The sequence below is a fragment of the Trichechus manatus genome, unplaced genomic scaffold (genome assembly GCF_000243295.1).
Source record: "Trichechus manatus latirostris isolate Lorelei unplaced genomic scaffold, TriManLat1.0 scaffold00213, whole genome shotgun sequence".
Classification (NCBI taxonomy): Eukaryota; Metazoa; Chordata; class Mammalia; order Sirenia; family Trichechidae; genus Trichechus; species Trichechus manatus.
This window is the reverse complement of record NW_004444149.1, coordinates 935,164-953,129: the sequence shown is the minus strand read 5'-3', so window position 1 is coordinate 953,129 and position 17,966 is coordinate 935,164. Positions and strand designations below refer to the sequence as shown.

The 17,966-nt window shown below is 52.9% G+C and overlaps 1 protein-coding gene across 1 annotated transcript in view; it reads left to right on the top strand.

Annotated features, from left to right (window-relative positions):
* PMF1 (polyamine modulated factor 1) overlaps positions 1 to 16,314 on the top strand; it is a 25,523-nt gene extending 9,209 nt beyond the window's left edge. The window contains exons 2-5 of the mRNA XM_004388490.2: positions 10,877 to 10,982; positions 11,952 to 12,052; positions 14,102 to 14,297; positions 15,844 to 16,314. Coding sequence (XP_004388547.1) covers positions 10,877 to 10,982; positions 11,952 to 12,052; positions 14,102 to 14,297; positions 15,844 to 15,897 — 457 coding nt within the window. The 3' untranslated portion in view covers positions 15,898 to 16,314. The remainder of the gene's footprint in view (positions 1 to 10,876; positions 10,983 to 11,951; positions 12,053 to 14,101; positions 14,298 to 15,843) is intronic.
* The last annotated feature ends 1,652 nt before the right edge of the window (positions 16,315 to 17,966 follow it).

Genomic DNA, 17,966 nt, shown 5'->3' with positions numbered 1-17,966 from the left:
TGCTGGTATAACTGCACTGAATAAGCACCGTGGATTGTTCCCATGTCCGTTTTCATGGTTTCGATATTGTACTGTAGTTTTGTAAGATGTTAACATTTCTCAACCTTTCAGCAAAACTACAATTATTTCAAAATAAACAGCTCAGCGCCTGGTGCACAGACAAAATTGAGGCTGCTGGGCAGGAGTTTCTGCATCTATAAATTTGGCTGAGATGCCCAATTCTGTGTCCTAGCTGCCTGCCATGGGTCCCCTTCCCCTTACAGCCTCAGGCTTCTACATCCCAGTCCCAAGTTCCCTCTCCAGTTTTTCCCTCAGCTCAGTGCAGTCTGTCCTTGCTGTCTGCATTCCCTTAAACTATTTATTTCAAGGTCAGTAATAACGTCCTTGTTGCTAAATACTGTGACTATTTTTAGTCTTTAAACGCCTTGCGCTCATTACAGCATTTGAAACCGTTGACCACTTTTCTGATTTTGAAATCTCTCCCTTGGCTTCCAGCGCCATTCTCTGCCCCTTTATCTCACTAGCTCCTCCTTCTTGGGCTGCTCTTCCTGCACCCGTCCCTTAAACGTGAGCACTCCCCAGGGTTCTGGCCTTGCCCTCTCCTCACTTTACCTCCACATGCGGCCACCCCATCTGATGGCTTGCTGCTGCTGAAGGCCCTCCAGGGGCTGCCATTGCTCCTTAGCATGCCTGCCTCTTGTGCCCCTCCAACCATACTCAGCCATACCGACCTCCTCTCATTCCCTGGAATGTCCAGGGTTTTCCTGCCTCAGGGCATTTGTACTTATTGTTTGCTCCGCCAGGAATGGGCTTCTTCCCTCTTCTCCCTGACCAGCCACCTCTCTAACACTGCCTCTCTCCCCCAGTTATTCTGTAGTCCCTCAAGCACCTGTCACAGTGTGCCATTCTCCTGTCTGCTTGTGTGCTTCTTTGTGGTCTGTCTTCCCCACATAAAGTGTAAGGTCCTTGAGGACAGGATCTTGTCTGTCTTGTTCACCACACTCTATTCATTACTTACGACAGTGCCTGGCACATAGGAGATACTCAGTAAATAGTTTTGGAATAAGTGACCATTCCCAAACCACATCTCTGTCCTGGGCTTCAGACCTCTATCTCCAACAGTGTACTGCTAGAAATCTCCACTCAGTGTCCCACAGAACCATCAAGCTCAGCGTGGCAGAAACAGGAATTCTCCTCCTCCTCTTTCTGTGGTCCCTAACTTGGTTGAAGGTGCCATTGTCTACCCGTCTTCTAAGCCAGAGATTTGAAAGATCTCCTTGACCCCTCCTTCCCTGCACCCTCCTTGGAGCCAACCGCCAAGCCCTGTTGACTGCAGCCCCTCTCTCAGTCAGTCCCCTCCTTTCCGTCCCAGCACCACTGCTCTAGTTCTGGCCCTCGCCATCTGGAGCATTGCATCAGCATCAGTCTTTCCCCTACCCGGCCATCTACAGCTCAGATCATGTCTGTCTCCTGTTTCAAATGCTTGATTGGCTCATGGTTGCCTCGAGAATCAAATGCAAGCTCCCTAGTACAACATACAAGGCCACTCATGCCTTCTTCCCCCACCCCATCTCGTCAGCTCAAGTCAGGGTCATGGTGCACAATACAAGCATACACACTTGCATACAAGTGCAGACTCACACATAAACACACACATGCACACAAGCTCTTTTGCACCCAGTGTGACCCCTCTCCCCGCCCGGCCACCTCATCTTTCTACTTGCTGTGTCTCCTCACTGGAACATCCTTCCCTTCTATTGGTTAAATGGGCACTTACTCACTGCTGGGCTCCACATAGAAGGGGCTCAGTAACTGTTCAGGAGGAATAAAGAATTTTAAGATGTATTCAAATATTGGCTCCCCCCGCCAAGTCACTAAGTTAAAAGTGTTTTTAAGTCCTCAGTCCCAATGACACAGTACTTGCACCTGGGACAGGAGTCTGGGTGTAGTAAATACTAGTCTATTTACAGGTCAGCTATCCAGAAGGATATTTTAAGCCCAATTGATTTCCCCCCACAACTCAGCGTATTTTTGATTAAAATATTAACTTGATTAGGAGGGCAAATGGACTGCCAGAAGAACGAACAAATCTGTCTTGGAAGAAGGACAGCCAGAATGCTCCTTAGAAGCGAGGATGGCGAGACTCCTTCTCATGTACTTTGGACATGTTATCAGGAGAAACCAGTCCCTGGAGAAGGACATCACGCTTGGTAGAGGGTCAGGGAAAAAGAGGAAGACCCTCATCAAGATGGATTGACACAGTGGCTGCAACAATGGGCTCAAACACAGCAAGGATTGTGAGGATGGTGCAGGGTCAGGCAGCGTTTTGCTCTGTTGTACACGGGGTCACTCTGAGTTGGAACTGACTTGACGGCGCCGAACAGCCACAGGAGGACAAATCATAGGATACACAGCAGAGTGACTGGGAGATCATCAGCCGTGCTGGGCGCTGGGCTGACAGCCCCACTCTCTTCAGTCGGAGCATCTTCCATTCATTGGCTTGGCTGAGGAGAAGGCCCCCAAATCCGTCCTTCTCAGGCTTTGAACATAGAAACACGGCCCTGTCGGAGTCACCATTTGAAACCTCTGCCTTGTCCTCTGAAAATGAAGGGTTCTTTTCTGTCCTCACAGCCTCCGGGGCCTTCTGAGAAACAGCCGTGCTCCTGTTTAGCTAAAGCAAGCAAACGAGGTTGCCCGTTTCTGTGTTTTGTTAGAATCAGGTCCTGCCAAGAGGCAGTTGGCGAGAGGTGGTGGCCCAGGTTGAAGACCAGTTAGTGCTATTCAGGGACAAGTGGGGTCTGGCCTCAGGTACCCACAGCACCCTGCCAGCCGGGCCACACCTGCTGTCAGTCCCATGGGGCCGGGGGTGAGGAAGCAAGATGTCACACTGGGTCTGACTCAGGCCCTACCGTCCAGGCTTCGGGCCTGGGATGTACTGTGCAGAGTGAGGTTGGTGTAAAGTGACTTACGGCCCAAGTCCGCAGGTGACCAATGACAGAGGGCTGGTGGCACCTGTCCACGAGCTGGGAAGTTTAGACTAGTGGCAAAGAGCGTTGCTGTTCATAGGAAACAGTTCTTCACAGGAAGAAGAGTGGTTTAATGTATCAGACATTCCAAGTAGTACAAATGCCTTGGAAATATTGCACCCTGTTTGAATGTGCAGTGATGCATGCTGCTGGCAGTGACTCATCCCGGAAGTGTGGGTGACTCATCAGACCTGTGGAGTGTGGCTTGTGGCTTCAGCCCCTCATGCTGGTTCTCTCTTTTTAAATGTTTTCAGACCATCCACCTCTCTCCATCCCCTCTGCTTCTGCCGTCCTCCCAGCCGTGCCTCCTGAATCTACCCTCACCCAGCAGCCCGAGTGAGCTTCCTACAGTGTAGATCTGACCCCATCCCATCCCTGCTTAAAACTCTTTTCTAGGTCTTCACTCCCATCACGATACAGTGCAGACTCTGTGTGTGTCTGGCCCCTCTCTGCCTGTCCCCCAGCCTGCAGGCAGAATGTCGTGGAGGCCAAAAGCACCTGAACCAGAGCCAGTCGGCCTAGGTTGAATCCCAGGCCCACAACATCTGAGCTGTGTGACCTTGGGCAAGCTTCTTAACCTCTCTGTGCCTCAGCTTCCTCACCTGAAAAATGGGAATGATGATAACAGACCATACCTCTTAGGGTCGTTGTGACGATTAAACGAGTTACTCTGTGTAGTGTGCTTAGAACAGTGCCTGCTGCTAGTCAGTGTTCAGTAAACATTTCCTCTGGTTATTATACCTGCACACGTGTATGCACGTACACACTATATGTGCACACACACACGTGCACACACAAGCATGTGCCCTACCCTTCAGCCGTGCTGCCTGGGCCTTAGTACACGCTGCTCTCCTCCTGTCTCTGGCCGACTCCCCCCTCTCAGGTCTCAGACACTGCTTCTCCAGGGAGCACCCCCCGCACCTGGGCTAGCCCACCCTCATGTTCCTGAGGGCTGAACTGTCTTCCCCTGTACACGGTACACCCTTTAGGGCAGGGGCTGTGTCTTTCTCAGCTTTGGGTTTGCACCACTGAGCTCAGCCTGGCACATGGTCAGTGCTTAGAATTTGTCAAATGAATAAATTAATACAATTATCCTGATGTTATTTTTTATCTTCATGCTAATGTTTATCAAATCAGAAGGTTTTTTCCCCAGAAAAAGTGTCTCACTTTTGGATTCTCCCTAGTAAGTTTTCTAGCAGTTTCCAAAGGAAGTATCCCAAAAAAGAAAGGTTAAATTAACCCAAGGCCTGATAACCTAAAGAAATATAATTACGATGAATTTTTAAAAGATCACTTTTTAATATTGCCATTCGTCTTGAATCACTGACCTGGAGATTTTCCTCTTATTTTCATTAAGAAACATGTCTGTTTGGTCTTTTTCTCTCTCCCCTTTCTCAGTCCTGGGGCTATCCAGAGTACACAGACCTGAGAAAAGAGAGGGAAGACCAAACAGACATGTTTCTTTTTGTTTGTTTATTGTTGTAGTTTAAATCAAGTTTACATTCCAAGTCGGCTCCCATACAAAAATTTATACATACATTGTTATGTGACCCTAGTTGCTCTCCCCATACTGTGAGAGCACACTCCTCCTTTCCATCTCGGATTTCCTGTGTCCATTCAACCAGCTCCTGACCCTCTCTGCCTTCTCTTCTCACCTCCGGACAGGAGGTGCCCACTTAGTCTCATGGATCTACTTGAGCTAAGAAGCACACTCTTCACGAGTGTCATTTTATGTCCCACAGTCCAGTCCAATCCCTGTCTGAAGAGTTGGCCTCAGAAATTGTTTTAGTTCTGGGCTGATAGAGAATCCAGGGGCCATGCTTTCTGGGGTTCTGCCAGTCTCAGTCAGATCATTAAGTCTGGTCTTCTTACTAGAATTTGAATTCTGCACCCCACCTTTCTCCTGCTCCATCTGGGGCTCTGTTGTGCCATCTAGTTCTTCTGGTCTCAGGCTGATGCAGTCTCTGGTTTATGTGGCCCTTTCTGTCTCTTGGGCTAATACTTTCCTTGTGACTTTAGTGTTCTTTACTCTCCTTTACTCCAGGCGGTTGGGACCAATTGATGCATCTTAGATGGCTGCTTGCAAGCTTTTAAGACCCCAGACACCACTCACCAAAGTAGGATGCAGAACATTTTCTTAATAAGCTTTGTTATGCCAGTTGACCTAGATGAGAGACACATTTCTTAATGAAATGAGGCAGCTGTACAGGTGGCAAGTTGGGGTGAAGAGCATGGATTTGGGCTGTCACATCGATTCCCAGCTTGGAGTCAGTCTTCTCACCCCTGCATGCCTTTATTGGGACTGAAGTGCCAGCCCTTGCCCGCTCTCTAGTGGAGAGTCTGTGAATAGGTGTTCAGTTGGGCAACACACCAGGGTTACCAGGGTTACCAGGGAGAAGGAAAACAAGCCAGGGCACCCTTTCCGGTTCTCACAGAAAGATGTTTACCTGTGTTTTATTGACTATGCAAAGGCATTTGACTGTGTGGATCATAACAAATTATGGATAACATTGTGAAGAATGGCAATTCCAGAACACTTAATTGTGCTCATGCAGAACCTGTAAATAGATCAAGAGGTAGTCATTCAAACAGAACAGGGGATACAGCGTGGTTTAAAGTCAGGAAGGTGTGTGTCAGGATTGTATCCTTTCACCATACCTATTTGATCTGTATGCTGAGCAAATAATCTGAGAAGCTGGACTATATGTAAAGAACACAGCATCAGGATTGGAGGAAGACTTATCAACAGCCTGCATTATGCAGATGACACAAACTTGCTTGCTGAAAGCGAAGAGGAGTTGAAGCACTTACTGATGAAGATCAAAGACCACAGCCTTCAGTATGGATTACACCTCAACATAAAGAAAACAAAAATCCTCACAACTGAACCAATAAGCAACATCATGATAAATGGAGAAAATATTGAAGTTGTCAAGGATTACTTGGATCAACAATCAATGTCCACAGAAGCAGCAGTCAGGAAGTCAAACGACATACTGCATTGGGCAAATCTGCAAAAACCTCTTAAAAATGTTAAAAAGCAAAGTTGTCACTTTGAGGACTAAGGTGCACCTGACCCAAGCCATGATATTTTTAATTGCCTCATATGCATGTGAAAGCTGGACAGTGAATAAGGAAAACCGAAGAAGAATTGATGCCTTTGAATTATGGTGTTGGTGAAGAATATTGAATATACCATGGACCACCAGAGAACCAACAAGTCTGTCTTGGGAGAAGTAGAGCCAGAATGGTCCTTGGAAATGAGGATGGTGAGACTTTGTCTCACATACTTTGGGGATATTATCAGGAGGGACCAGTCCGTGGAGGACATCATGCTTGGTAAAGTAGAGGGTCACTGAAAAAGAGGAAGACCTTCAGTGAGATGGATTAACACAGTGGCAGCAACAGTGGGCGCAAACATAGCAACGATGGTGAAGATGGCACAGGACCTGGGAATATTTCGTTCTGTTGTACATAGGGTGGCTGTCATGGATTGCATTGTATCTCCCAGAAATGTGTATCAACTTGGCTAGGCCATGATTCCCTGTATTGTGTGGTTGTCCACCATTTTGTGATCTGATTATCCTAAATGTTGTAAATCTTAACTTCTATGATGTTAATGAGGCAGGATTAGAGGAAGTTATGTTAATGAGGCAGAACTCAATCTACAGGATTAGGTTGTATCTTGAGTCAGTCTCTTTTGAGATATAAAAGAGAGAAGTGAGCAGAGAGGAGAGGGACCTCATCACCACCAAGCAAGAAGAGCCAGGAGCGGAGCACGTACTTTGGACTCAGGGTCCCTGCACTGAGAAGCTCCTAGACCCAGGGGAAGATTGATGACAAGGACCTTCCCCCAGAGCCAACAGAGAGAGAAAAAGCCTTCCCCGGGGGCTGGCACCCTAAATTTGTACTTCTAGCTTCCTAAACTGTGAGAGAATAAATTTCTTTTTGTTAAAGACATCCACTTGTGGTATTTCTGTTAAAGCAGCACTAGATAACTAAGACAGTCGCTATGAATCGGAACTGACTCGACGGCACCTAACAATAACAGAAACAGAAATAGCGCTGTGTACACATATTGCCTGACCATGTGTTATGGAAATGGTTTGTTTGTCTATGCCTCTTTCATCTTTCCGTGGTTCCCTGCACAACGTGTCTACATATATAAGCTGACAGACTGGCAAACCACCAGAGCTTAAACTGATTCTGGGCTTAAATATTTTGAAGTTAAAAAAATTTTTTTAAGTTAAACTTCTGTGACAGCTTAATTTATGATGAATTTTTAGGGCAGTAAATGAACTGCTTTTTCCGTGAGTTCCAAAACAGTGAAGGTGTCTCAAACATTGCATAATAAGTGTTTAAGAGAAAAAAATAGATTAAAGTCAGTTAATTTATCATCTCAGTTTTGAAACTCAGTAAATGTGGTTTTCGAAAATTACTTTCACTGGTGATAAAGCCACAATTTAGCCTTTTTTCTGTAGTGGGGAGAATTCCTAATTGTAACCAAGATGCATTTCCTAGGCCCCAGCATCCCGAAGGAGAGACGCCTCAGGGTGGGGGCTGAGTTACTGACCGCGCCCTACACCTCTCAGGGGAGGAGGACTGTTGTTTTGAGAACATTAATGGCCGTAGCTAACACAGAGCATTTCAGTCTGCTAGGCATTGTGCTGACTCTATATGTAAACTCATTTAATCCTCACAGTAATTTTGTGAGGTACAGATACAGTTATCCCCATGTGACAAAGGATAAAACTGAGGCTCAGAGAAGTGAAGAGATTGTCCAGGATCACTCAGGTGATGAGTGGTAAAGGTGAGATTTGAACCCAGGCAGCCTGTCCTTAGAGCCAATGCATAGCTGAATGGCCCTTTGTGGCCCCTTGGGAGGCCAAGGCCAGGAGACTGTCTTAGTGGGGCAAGGAGGGGCGTTGGCAGAGACACTGTTGGGGATACTTGTCCAGAGGATGCTTCCACCCCAGCAGCCTAGGCCTCGGGACCTTGGGGCCCAGAGTGGAAGAGGTGGCTGGAAGTGGGGCAGGCCTCGCTCAGCCCCGGCCGTTCTGTCTCCAGAGCTTGCAGCTGCTGTGCCTGTAACCCTGTTCTGGACACCGAGTAGATCCCAGCGACACGGCACATGGGATTCCTATGCATAGTTTGCATGAGAAGATTGGACACTTAGGCGGCGGGGGGCATGAATGTTTTCTACAATGCATCACCTTCATGCTGCTTCCTGAGTGTATAGTTCAGGAAATCCACAACGGCATTCGAACCATTCCCGAGTCTGCTGGCTCAGAAAGGAATCGCTTTCCTCCTGCGCACCCTGACATCCGCCCCCAACCTGGCCGGCTTCGCTCCTTGGTCAGGCCGCATTGTCCTGAGCACCATGAACTCCCATCTTGCGTATTTTTATAAACGTGCGTGCTTCTGGGGTCTTTCACTGTCCCTGGATTCTCACACCCCAAGGGGGCTCCAGAAGAGTTCCTGGGCGGCACTGTGGGCGGAATCCCCTCCCCGCTGCCGGCTGCCCAGCTCCAGCCTCCGCCTGCCGAGGGCACTGGGCGGAAGCACCGGATCTCCGTGTCCACGCCAAACCCAGTTCAGCCACAATTACCCAGTTTCGGTTCCAGCCCCGCTTGGTCAGGCGTCATATGTTCCTCCGCATTCCTCCGAGTAGCCACACACTACGTGGCTAGCTAGTGGGGCCAGCAGCAAAACACCAGGATGTCGGGGCCTGTGCTGAGGATTGAAGGGACACCATATCCGTTCTTTGTATTTTCCTTTGACACCTTAGCTTTAGCCTCCAAGGTGCTAATATCGAACATGTGTCATTGATGACAAGGTGGGAGATTGTCAACCTTACTCAGAAGTGTGCTGGTAAATGCTTAACAGCCAGTGCTCTGAGGAAGCCTTGATCTGCAGGGTCTGCGGTTTCTGAAGTGTACGTACGCCTATGCAGTCACTATGATGTCACTGACCAGAGGTGGGAACCAAAAAAAAAAAAAAAAAACCCATTACCGTCAAGTCAGTTTCGACTCATAGCAACCCTATAGGACAGAGTAGAACTGCCCCATGGGGTTTCCAAGGAGCACCTGGTGGATTCGAACTGCCAACCTTTTACTTAGCAGCCGTAGCTCTTAACTACTACACTACCAGGGCCCTTGGGAAGGGACACCCATTGCTGTTTCCATCGAGTGCATTCCAACTCACAGCGACCCTATAGGAGAGAGTAGAACTGCCTCGTAGGGTTTCCAGGGAGGACATAGGGATAAGCAGCTTGATATAGTATTTTCACCAGAGAGATGAAATAAGTGCAGATAACCTCAAGAGCAGAGTAAAATGTGGTCCAACAGTTGGGAAGCGGTAAGTTTTGAGTATTCAGTGTCTTTGTTGTTAATATTTGTTTAATTGGAAGGTATGATTTCATTTTCAATAGTGGCAATGTTCAACAACTGGCTCACAAATTCCTGAAAAGTTAACAGTTGTCTCTTGCAAGCTGCTGTGAGCTGGCTCCAGCATACCCCTGCTCTTCCTCTTCCCCTATTTTAAAAAAGTGGGTTTGTGGGTAGGGATTGGGCAGGGTGGGGAGGCCTCAAGAGCCACCAGGGAGGGAGGCCCAGCAGTGATTCCCTGGGGGGAGGGTGACACATGGGGCTCCCGGTACCTAATCCTCTGCTTATCCAGGGCCCCCAGCCTGTCCGAGGAGCATGCTGACTCAGTAAAGCATGACTCTCTGCTTTCCCGTGTTTGAAGCCTCCTCGGCTCAGAACTTGCTGCAGGTCAGTTGAACACTGCGTCATCAGAGAGGCCTTCCTGGCCCCCAGCCTGAAGAGGGTCCTCGTGATCCACTCTCTCAGCCCCGTAACCCTGGCCCCTTTTCTGCAAAGCACTCTGCCCACATGTGGTAATTACCTGTGTTCATTCATATGCGCGTGTGCTGTTCATCTTTCCCTCTGCTGTAAGCTCCAGGAGGGCTGCCTCAGTCTCGTCACCCCTGAACACCAGTGCCTGGTGGCCAGCCAGCTCCTGGCAAGCACCGAGCTGAAGGGGAAGGGCCTGGCAAGCTCCTGGCAAGCTGAAGGGGAAGGGCCTGAGAGGGTGGGCAGAGAGATGGGCAGGAGAACAAGGAGGAGGGAGAGGAAATGGCCAAGGGAGTTGTTTTATTTGAGTGGCTTTGTCCAAGAGGGGACAAGGCACTGGGATACGTTGGGTACCTTTTAGTCCTGCACAGCGGACTGGAATGACCAATATTAACTTCGGCCACAGGTTCTCAAAGTGTGGTCCCCAGACTAACAGCATCAGCATCACCTGGGAACTTGTTAACAGAGCCCTGGTGGCGCAGCAGTTAAGAGCTCAGCTGCTAACCAAGAGGTCGGCAGTTGGAATCCACCAGCCACTCCTTGGAAACCCTATGGGGCAGTTCTCCTCTGTCCTATAGGGTCACAAATTCTCAGGCCACCTCCCAGCCCTCCTGGTGGTTTTATGCATGCTAAGATTTGGAGCATTCCTGGTGACTGGAGCTGCAGGTGGACATTTTGCATTCACTGCCTTTAACCAGGGAGCCCTGGTGGCGCAGTGGTTAAGAGCTACGGCATGCTACGGCTGCTAACTAAAAGGTTAGCAGTTTGAATCCACCAGCGGCTTCTTGGAAACCCTATGGAGTAGTTCTACCCTGTCCCATAGGGTCGCTATGAGTCGGAAGCGACTCGACAGCAGCGGGTTTTGGCCTTTAACCAGAGTCATGAAGTGGACAAAGCTTAGAGTCCTGTGACGGAGAAGCAGGGGTGCCCCAGCAAGAGCGCGATCACCTGCTGTGTGTGTGACCCCCCCGGCCTTTGCCTTCTGTCCCCCACCAGCTACCAGAGGTTCACTGACTGTTACAAGCGCTTCTACCAGTTACAGCCTGAGATGACCCAGCGGATCTATGACAAGTTTATAACTCAGTTGCAGACGTCTATCTGGGTGAGTTGGCAGTAGAGGAGAATTAGAGAAGGGCAGTTGAGATAGCCGTGCCACTTGGCGGATACCAGCGGGTACCCTTGGCTTGGGTCCCGAGGGCAGGGATGCTTCCTCAGGCCCTAGAATCGTCCTCCACGCCAGCTGACTGCAGCATCAGTCACCCTCCAGCGGGGGTCTCTTAAATGCCTCCTTCTCGAATTGTCCTCTGTTGTGATCGTGTGTTTATGTGTTGTCTGCCCCACTAGACAGGTGAGCTCAGCATGGGCAGGACTGACTCTTACTCAGCTTTGTATGCCCAGCACCTGGCATAGCGCCTGGCACAGAGGAGGTATCTAATAAACCGTTAGAAGTCACTGGAACTGCAGAGTACAGGGACTGTTAAAAAGGACATGATTTCAGTCGTGTCTTAAAGTAGCTGTGATCTCCCTGGGGAGTTGAACTTCCGTGTTGTGATCCTCCGGGATCGTCCCATTAAGCATCACAACGTGGTGTCAGCAAAGGGCACTCTGGGAGTGGGGGTCCCAGCAGCACCGCGGCCAGAGAGGAGGTGGAAGGGAGTATAGAGAGGAGGGCGGGGTGGGGGAGCTGCCTGAGTGGGGACACAGGCCCGGGAATTGGCCACCTGCACTCCCTGAGAGTGTGGGGCCCAGCAGGACGGGGCGAGGGGGCAGGTGCAGGGCAATAGGACGGGCAGGTCAGGGACGTAAGATCTGGGGCCTGAGCGCCAGGGTGGAGAGACTGGGCAGCTCAGATGGGCAGTGGGAAGAGGCTCGCTGCAGGCTTGTTCTCAGTGTTTTCCATTTCATACTTTATCTTCTTCATTATATAGTCACCTGTCCTGGAAAAGTTGGACAGTGTGAAGACACAGAACAGAAATGAGCCAAAATCCTACTAAGCACTGTTAGCGGTTTAGCCTGTTTCTCCTCTGCGCTTGTCCAGTATCATCACAGCGCCTTCCTCCTTTCTCCTCAGGAGGAAATCTCGGAAATCAAACAGGAGGGGAACCTGGAAGCCATCCTGAACTCCCTAGACAAAATCGTGGAGGAAGGCAGAGACCGCAAGGAGCCAGCATGGTGAGGGTGGGAACCTGACCTCCCTCAGCCGCTCCCCAGCCCCGGTGGGGGATGGGCAGCGTTTTGTCGTCATTAAGGAGACTTTAAGGGGGACCCAACAGGGAGCGGGCTCATGGTCCCTGAGAGAGGCCCTCTGACAGAGCAGGTGGGTAGGGCAGACACTGAGCAGTCACCAGGGCTGGCTGAGATGTATGTGCCCCGTGGGAGAGAGCCCCAGAGCTTGCGGGTTGTCAGGGGTTAGGAAGGGAGGCGGTTTGTGGCAGGACCCTGGGAGGCCTTCCTGGGGGGGCGCATTTCAGGACCTGCTTGGCCTGTGCTATGACGAATATCTTTTGTACATAAACCTTTTTTGAGCTTTTTATTTTGAAATAATTATAGATTTGCTGCAAGGTCGAGAAATGTTAACATCTTACACAGCTATGGTACAATATCGAAACCACAAAACGGACATGGAACAATCCACGGCGCTTATTCAGCACAGTTATACCAGCGCCCCTGTGTGTGTGTGTGTGCGTGTGCGTGTGTGTGCGCGCGCGTGTGCGCCTGTGTGTGTGTGCGCGTGTGCGCGCGTGTGTGTGTGTGTGTGTGTGCGCGCGTACATCTTTGCCTTTTCATCACAAGTGTAGCCTTGCATAACCACCACCTAACTCAAGACACCAGACTCTTTTTAATAGATTTGACATGATGTGAGCTGGGGTTTGAAAACCATCATAGTTTCTAGGGCTTAGTTAGACCTTAAGGCGGCCCTGCCCTGCCAGCAATCTGTTGTCTACAGAGCGGTCAGAGCATCTTTTAAAGCTCAGTTAGTACTTAAAAAACATCAACGGCTTTCCTTTGCTCTTAGAGTAATAAACTCCCTTCCACCTCATAATAATAATAATAGCCTCTGCGTATATCATGCAACAAGGACAGATTATGAGGAGAAATAGATAATATCAACAACTGTGCTTGGAGATTTTAAAAAAGAAATTAATGGATGAATCAAGAAGATTAAAAAATGAGCATATAGAAGATTTGAATAATAAAATTTAAAAGTTCAATAAATAAGTGTAGAATTTTACTCCCAGGAAACAGAAACTGCTGTGTTTTCAAGCACACAAAGAACATTCACAAAAATTGCCCACATACTTGGCCAATAGTGTCAAAGTGTCAAAAATTCAAGAAAACAGCGAGGCTTGGAATCGTACGGAGATGAGGCTGGCCCGGGCATCTGGTTTTTATTCATTTGTTCATTCAGCAATAGAGAGCACCTGCTGTGATTCGCCCAATACCGTTTTAGATGCCAGAGATTCAGCTGAGAACAAGCCAGACAGATACCTCCTCTCCTGAAGCCCACACTTCCAGGGCAGCCCAGCTGCCTGGTCTGTCTGTTCAGGAGAGAGAAGTGGGCTGGCGGGGAGAGGAGGGGAGAGGCCCCGAGGCCACCTGCCTCCTACTCCCCTCTCCCTGAACAGAACCCTGGCCAAAGGGAGCGGACGTTTTGGGTACTTTCCAATTTTTCTATGCTTTGTGACCTTAATACTTAAGAGAATTAAGTTTCACAACTGAAAAAAAATATTTTTAAGGAACCTACAGTGGCGTTCCCCCTACAGCCCCTCAGAACTGACCTGCACTCAGTGGACACTCTGCCTCCCCTGCCCTGTCTCTCCTTGTCTTCCCACATCAGCCAACACATCCCGGGGCCTCCCGGGGCTGGGCCCTGTCCCAGGCAGCCGCCCCCCTATCTTTCAAGCTCCCAGGCTCATGGGGTGGATGGACCCGCAGGGCACACAGTCACAAGGAGAGGCAGGGCTGGAAAGTGGCCTGGAGCGTTAGAGCTGGAGGGGGTGTGGCAGAGAGGAGGAGAATCTGCGGTGCGCTTGGGAAGGCTGAGATACAGGCTGAGTGAGAAGGGGTGAGGTGGACCCTGGGGCACTGACGCTCAGCACAGGCGTGCGGGCGGGTCTCAGGAAGTGAACCAGCCCCACTGGGGGCTGAAGCCTTTGAAAGTAGAACCCTGGCCCCCGACACGTCCTCTCCTCCCGCCCCCTGACCCATGGGGCCCTGCAGGCGCCCTAGTGGGATCCCGGAGGCAGACCTGCGCAGCACCATGGCGCCCTACTTACTGCAGCAGCGGGACGCCCTGCAGCGCCGCGTGCAGAAACAGGAGGCCGAGAACCGGCAGCTGGCGGACGCCGTCCTGGCCGGGCGCCGGCAGGTGGAGGAGCTGCAGCTGCAGATCCAGGCCTGGCAGCAGGCCTGGCAGGTCAGTACACCCCCTTTCCCGTCCTGCCCCGGGAGCCCCCGACCCCCAAATGGGCGACTTCCTCCACGCCAACCTAAGGTCAGTGGTGGGAGTAGGGGGGCCTGCTGCGGTGGCCGTCCGCCACACAGGCTCCCAGAACCTCTGCTGTGGCTGGTGAGGGGCCACAGCGCAGGCACAGGTCCCCCGCTGCAGCAGCCCGGGGTGTCACAGAAGGAAACAGGCCCCGTGAGGGCAGGCAGCCGGCGCGAGGTGAACAGAATCAGAGTTAAAACCCTGTGTGTCCGGTGGTCACGCTTCCACTTCCAGCGACCGTTGCCACATCCTTAAAACCGCTCACTGGAACCACCTGAGACCGTGTGACACGTCTTGTGATCTGTCCTCCACGTGACAAACGTGTGCCCTTTGGGACCAAGTTGAGGGAAGAGGGTGACCGGGCTGGATGACACAGGTAGCGGGTGTGGCTGCAAAGTGAGGAGATCATCTTCGTATTGGCCCGAGAGGGTTTCCCGTAGGGTCGAGCGGCGGCAGCACTGTGGGATTCTCGTGCCCTTCATTTAGATACCCGACTTATGTCTACTCAGAGCCACTGCTGACAGCTCCCTTCTTGGGCTGACTCTCCCGCTTCAGAGGGGAAGGGGTCCCCAGATCCGTGGCTCCCCATCCTCCTGGTGGTCTCCTCCCGAGACCAGCCGGCGGCCACCTGAAGGGCCTGCCCCAGCCCCAGCCCCAGCCAGGGCCCTGAGCCTGGGGGAGGAGGTGGAAGGCCGGTAGCCTGCTCTGCTCCCGGTTGGTCCCATGCCTCCAGCCTCCCCGCTCAGCGGACGGGTCCTGGGCGACTGGGCAGGAGGCAGGCAGGTGGCCCTAACCAAGGCCGTCGGCTCAGAGCCTGGTGCCGCCTTGTGGGGCAGGCCCCACAGCTCAGAGCTGGCTCTCGTGCACTCTTGGGGCCGCCTTCCTCAGTTCTCAGGCCACGTGCTGCTCAGCCAGGGCCCGTCTGTCACCAGGAGCCGCGGGTCACCCCCTCCCTGGGCCCTGGCTTCCACATCTGCCTGGGGCCCCTCCAGCTGTGCCAGGCAGTGCCTTTAGTGTAGAGGGGGAGAGGCCCCTGCTCTGTACCAACCTCGCCAGCCAGCCAGGAGGACCCAACCACGGTTTAAGCTGGCCACTTGGACAGCTGGGTGAGCGCGCATGAGGGAGCTTCGGAGGGCTTTTCTTCCCCAGAATTTCCATGCCGTTCAAAGTCCACATCAAGCAACATTCTCTGCTAGAGAACTCTGGTGGGGCCCAGGGATGGGGGGCCCCTTTGGGCGCCCTTGTTGAAGACGGGCCCTGCTCTAGGGAGCCCGGCCTGACCACCATGTAAACCTGCTCAGTGGTGAGACTTGTGGCATTCCATCACCTTCACACGCCCTCCGGGCCCGTGACATGAGCCACCGTCCCCATCTGTGTGGTCCAGGGGAAACCCAGGCCCAGAGCCGGGGACAGCAGAGGGGCCGGTCTGGGTTTCCTGGTGCCCTGACTTGCCTGTGCCCCCCGCTGACTGCAGGCACTGCACGGGGAGCAGAGGGAGCTGGCGGCTGTGCTGAGGGAGCCGGAGTGAGCAGACGCCGGCCGAGAGCCTGGGGCCCTGGGTGAGCTGCTCTGGGAACAGCTGCAATGGCGCCCAGCCCCTAAGCAGTGATGGAATCTGCTGGAAGATGAGGCCAGAGAGGCCCCTGTACTGGGCTTTAGACACCCTTTGGGGTCACACGCACACTACCTTCAGATTCCCCGTTTTCTTCTAACTCAAGGATTCTTGGCCATCTCCCACCCTGGGAATCAGGCACCACGTGTTCTCTTCTCTGGGGTCGGCCGGCGACACAGGGCCCCTTCGCCCGCCCCGCCCGCAGTTCCTGAGCCTGCCGGGGACCTGGCTGGGGAATCTGTTTCCAATCTCCACTGATGGCCCCCTTGCCGGCCAGCCGGGAGCCTCCCATGTTCTCCCCACATCCGTAAATAAACCTCGTCTGCACTGTAATCTGTGAGGACACTGCCTCCGCGGGCCTCTCCCAGCCTCTCCCGACCAGCACCCCTCCTGGGCTCCAAGTTGGGTTCAGTCGAGGCCTCGCAGCCCTGAGCACCTCCAGGCTAGGGTGTGTGGGCAGGAGGGAGGGCGGGTGTATCTACCCATCATCTGCAGAAGGGCAGCGGAGCCCCCATCACAGAAACCAGGACCTCTGGGTTCCCCGAGGTCAGGACAAGCTGCCCAACCCAACCCGTCCTTCTCTGCCCTCTGGGTTAACTGAGCAAGCCTCAGGGCTTGTGCGTGGGGGCTTCACACCTAGAGTAAGGTGGGCCCCCAGGGGAGCTGGCACTTGGTGCTTCTCTCGCCTCGCTCCTCTCCAGCGGGGCCAGCAGGGCATCGGGCAGGATGGGTGAAGGGGGTTTGGGGACCGGCTGGGGGCAGCACTTTTTCCCTGGTGAGGCAGGAGCCACTGGTGAAGCCTCGCCCTGATCCTGTGGAGAGGAGCGCCAGGGACAGACAGGAAGACATAAGCGGCCCCCGATCCATCCCCATCCCCTACAGTGAACTAAACCAGTGGCTGCATCTCTACCCGGGCACAGAGGAGCTGCACAGTAAACCACCCAGACAGACACCCGCCGGGCCAGCCCAGAGGGGCATTGCGTTCTCGTTTGTTTGCCGGGTTGGACAGATGGTCCTGAGCCTGGGTGGGCAGGCTCAGACAGAGAAGGTGCCAGGACACCCTCCTTACTGTCCCCAAGCTGACCTGAGGCAGTATCTGCTCTCTGGTGTGGGACAGAGCATTTTTCAGGCAGGGACGTTCTGACCCTTAAAGAACAGCCCTTCCTATCATTTACGGGGGCTGCGGGGGTTGGAGGGGCGTCCCGAGGTTGTTTACACTGAGTGGCAGCTGCAAGGCAGGAAGAGACCCGGAGGGCCAGGAGCCCCGAGGTGCTCTCCAGCTCCCTGCCTGCCCACCCCGCCAGGGACACAGTGAAGGGGGCCCGCCGCAGCGCCTCACCTCCCTGTCCTGCGCCCGCGCCCCTCCACACCTGGCTGGCACCACTCCACAGCCACCTGGCCTGCCCAGAGACCCCAGCCTTGTGCACCTGGCTCTGGCCCTGTGCTGCCCCAGCCTCTCCCCTGCCTGATGCGCAAGCCTGACCAGCGTCCAGCTGCCCCCACGCCAGGCTGCCCCGAGTGTCTTGCTGGGGCACAGCCCCCCGGGTGAGCCAGGGCGCTGACAGGCACTTCCTCCCTGGGGTTGGCTCCTGCCCTCGGGCCGACGGTATAAATCACAGGCTTCCAAAGAGCTGGAACCCAGCTCGGCTCTAAGCTATTTTAGACTTTGGAGCCCCTTCCTCTCCAGACTCCCCCTGCCACCCCCGGCCTGCCCTGCCAGTGCTCAGCCTGAGTGAGTAGGGGCTGGGGGCCTGAAGCCACCCCCTGGCCCCAGGTCCTGGAGGCCATGTTCAGAGCCTGGTGGTCGCAGACTGCGGCCCACCCCCTCCATCACTCCCAGGAACTGCCCAGGCAGCCGCAGCTCCCGACCACAACATCCTTTGGGGTTTGGCCTACAGAGCCAGGTGGATGACCTCCAAATAGCTCTGCAGATCCCCCATGACTGCCCCCACCATGGTCAGGCCCCCCCCCACCCCGCCTCCGGG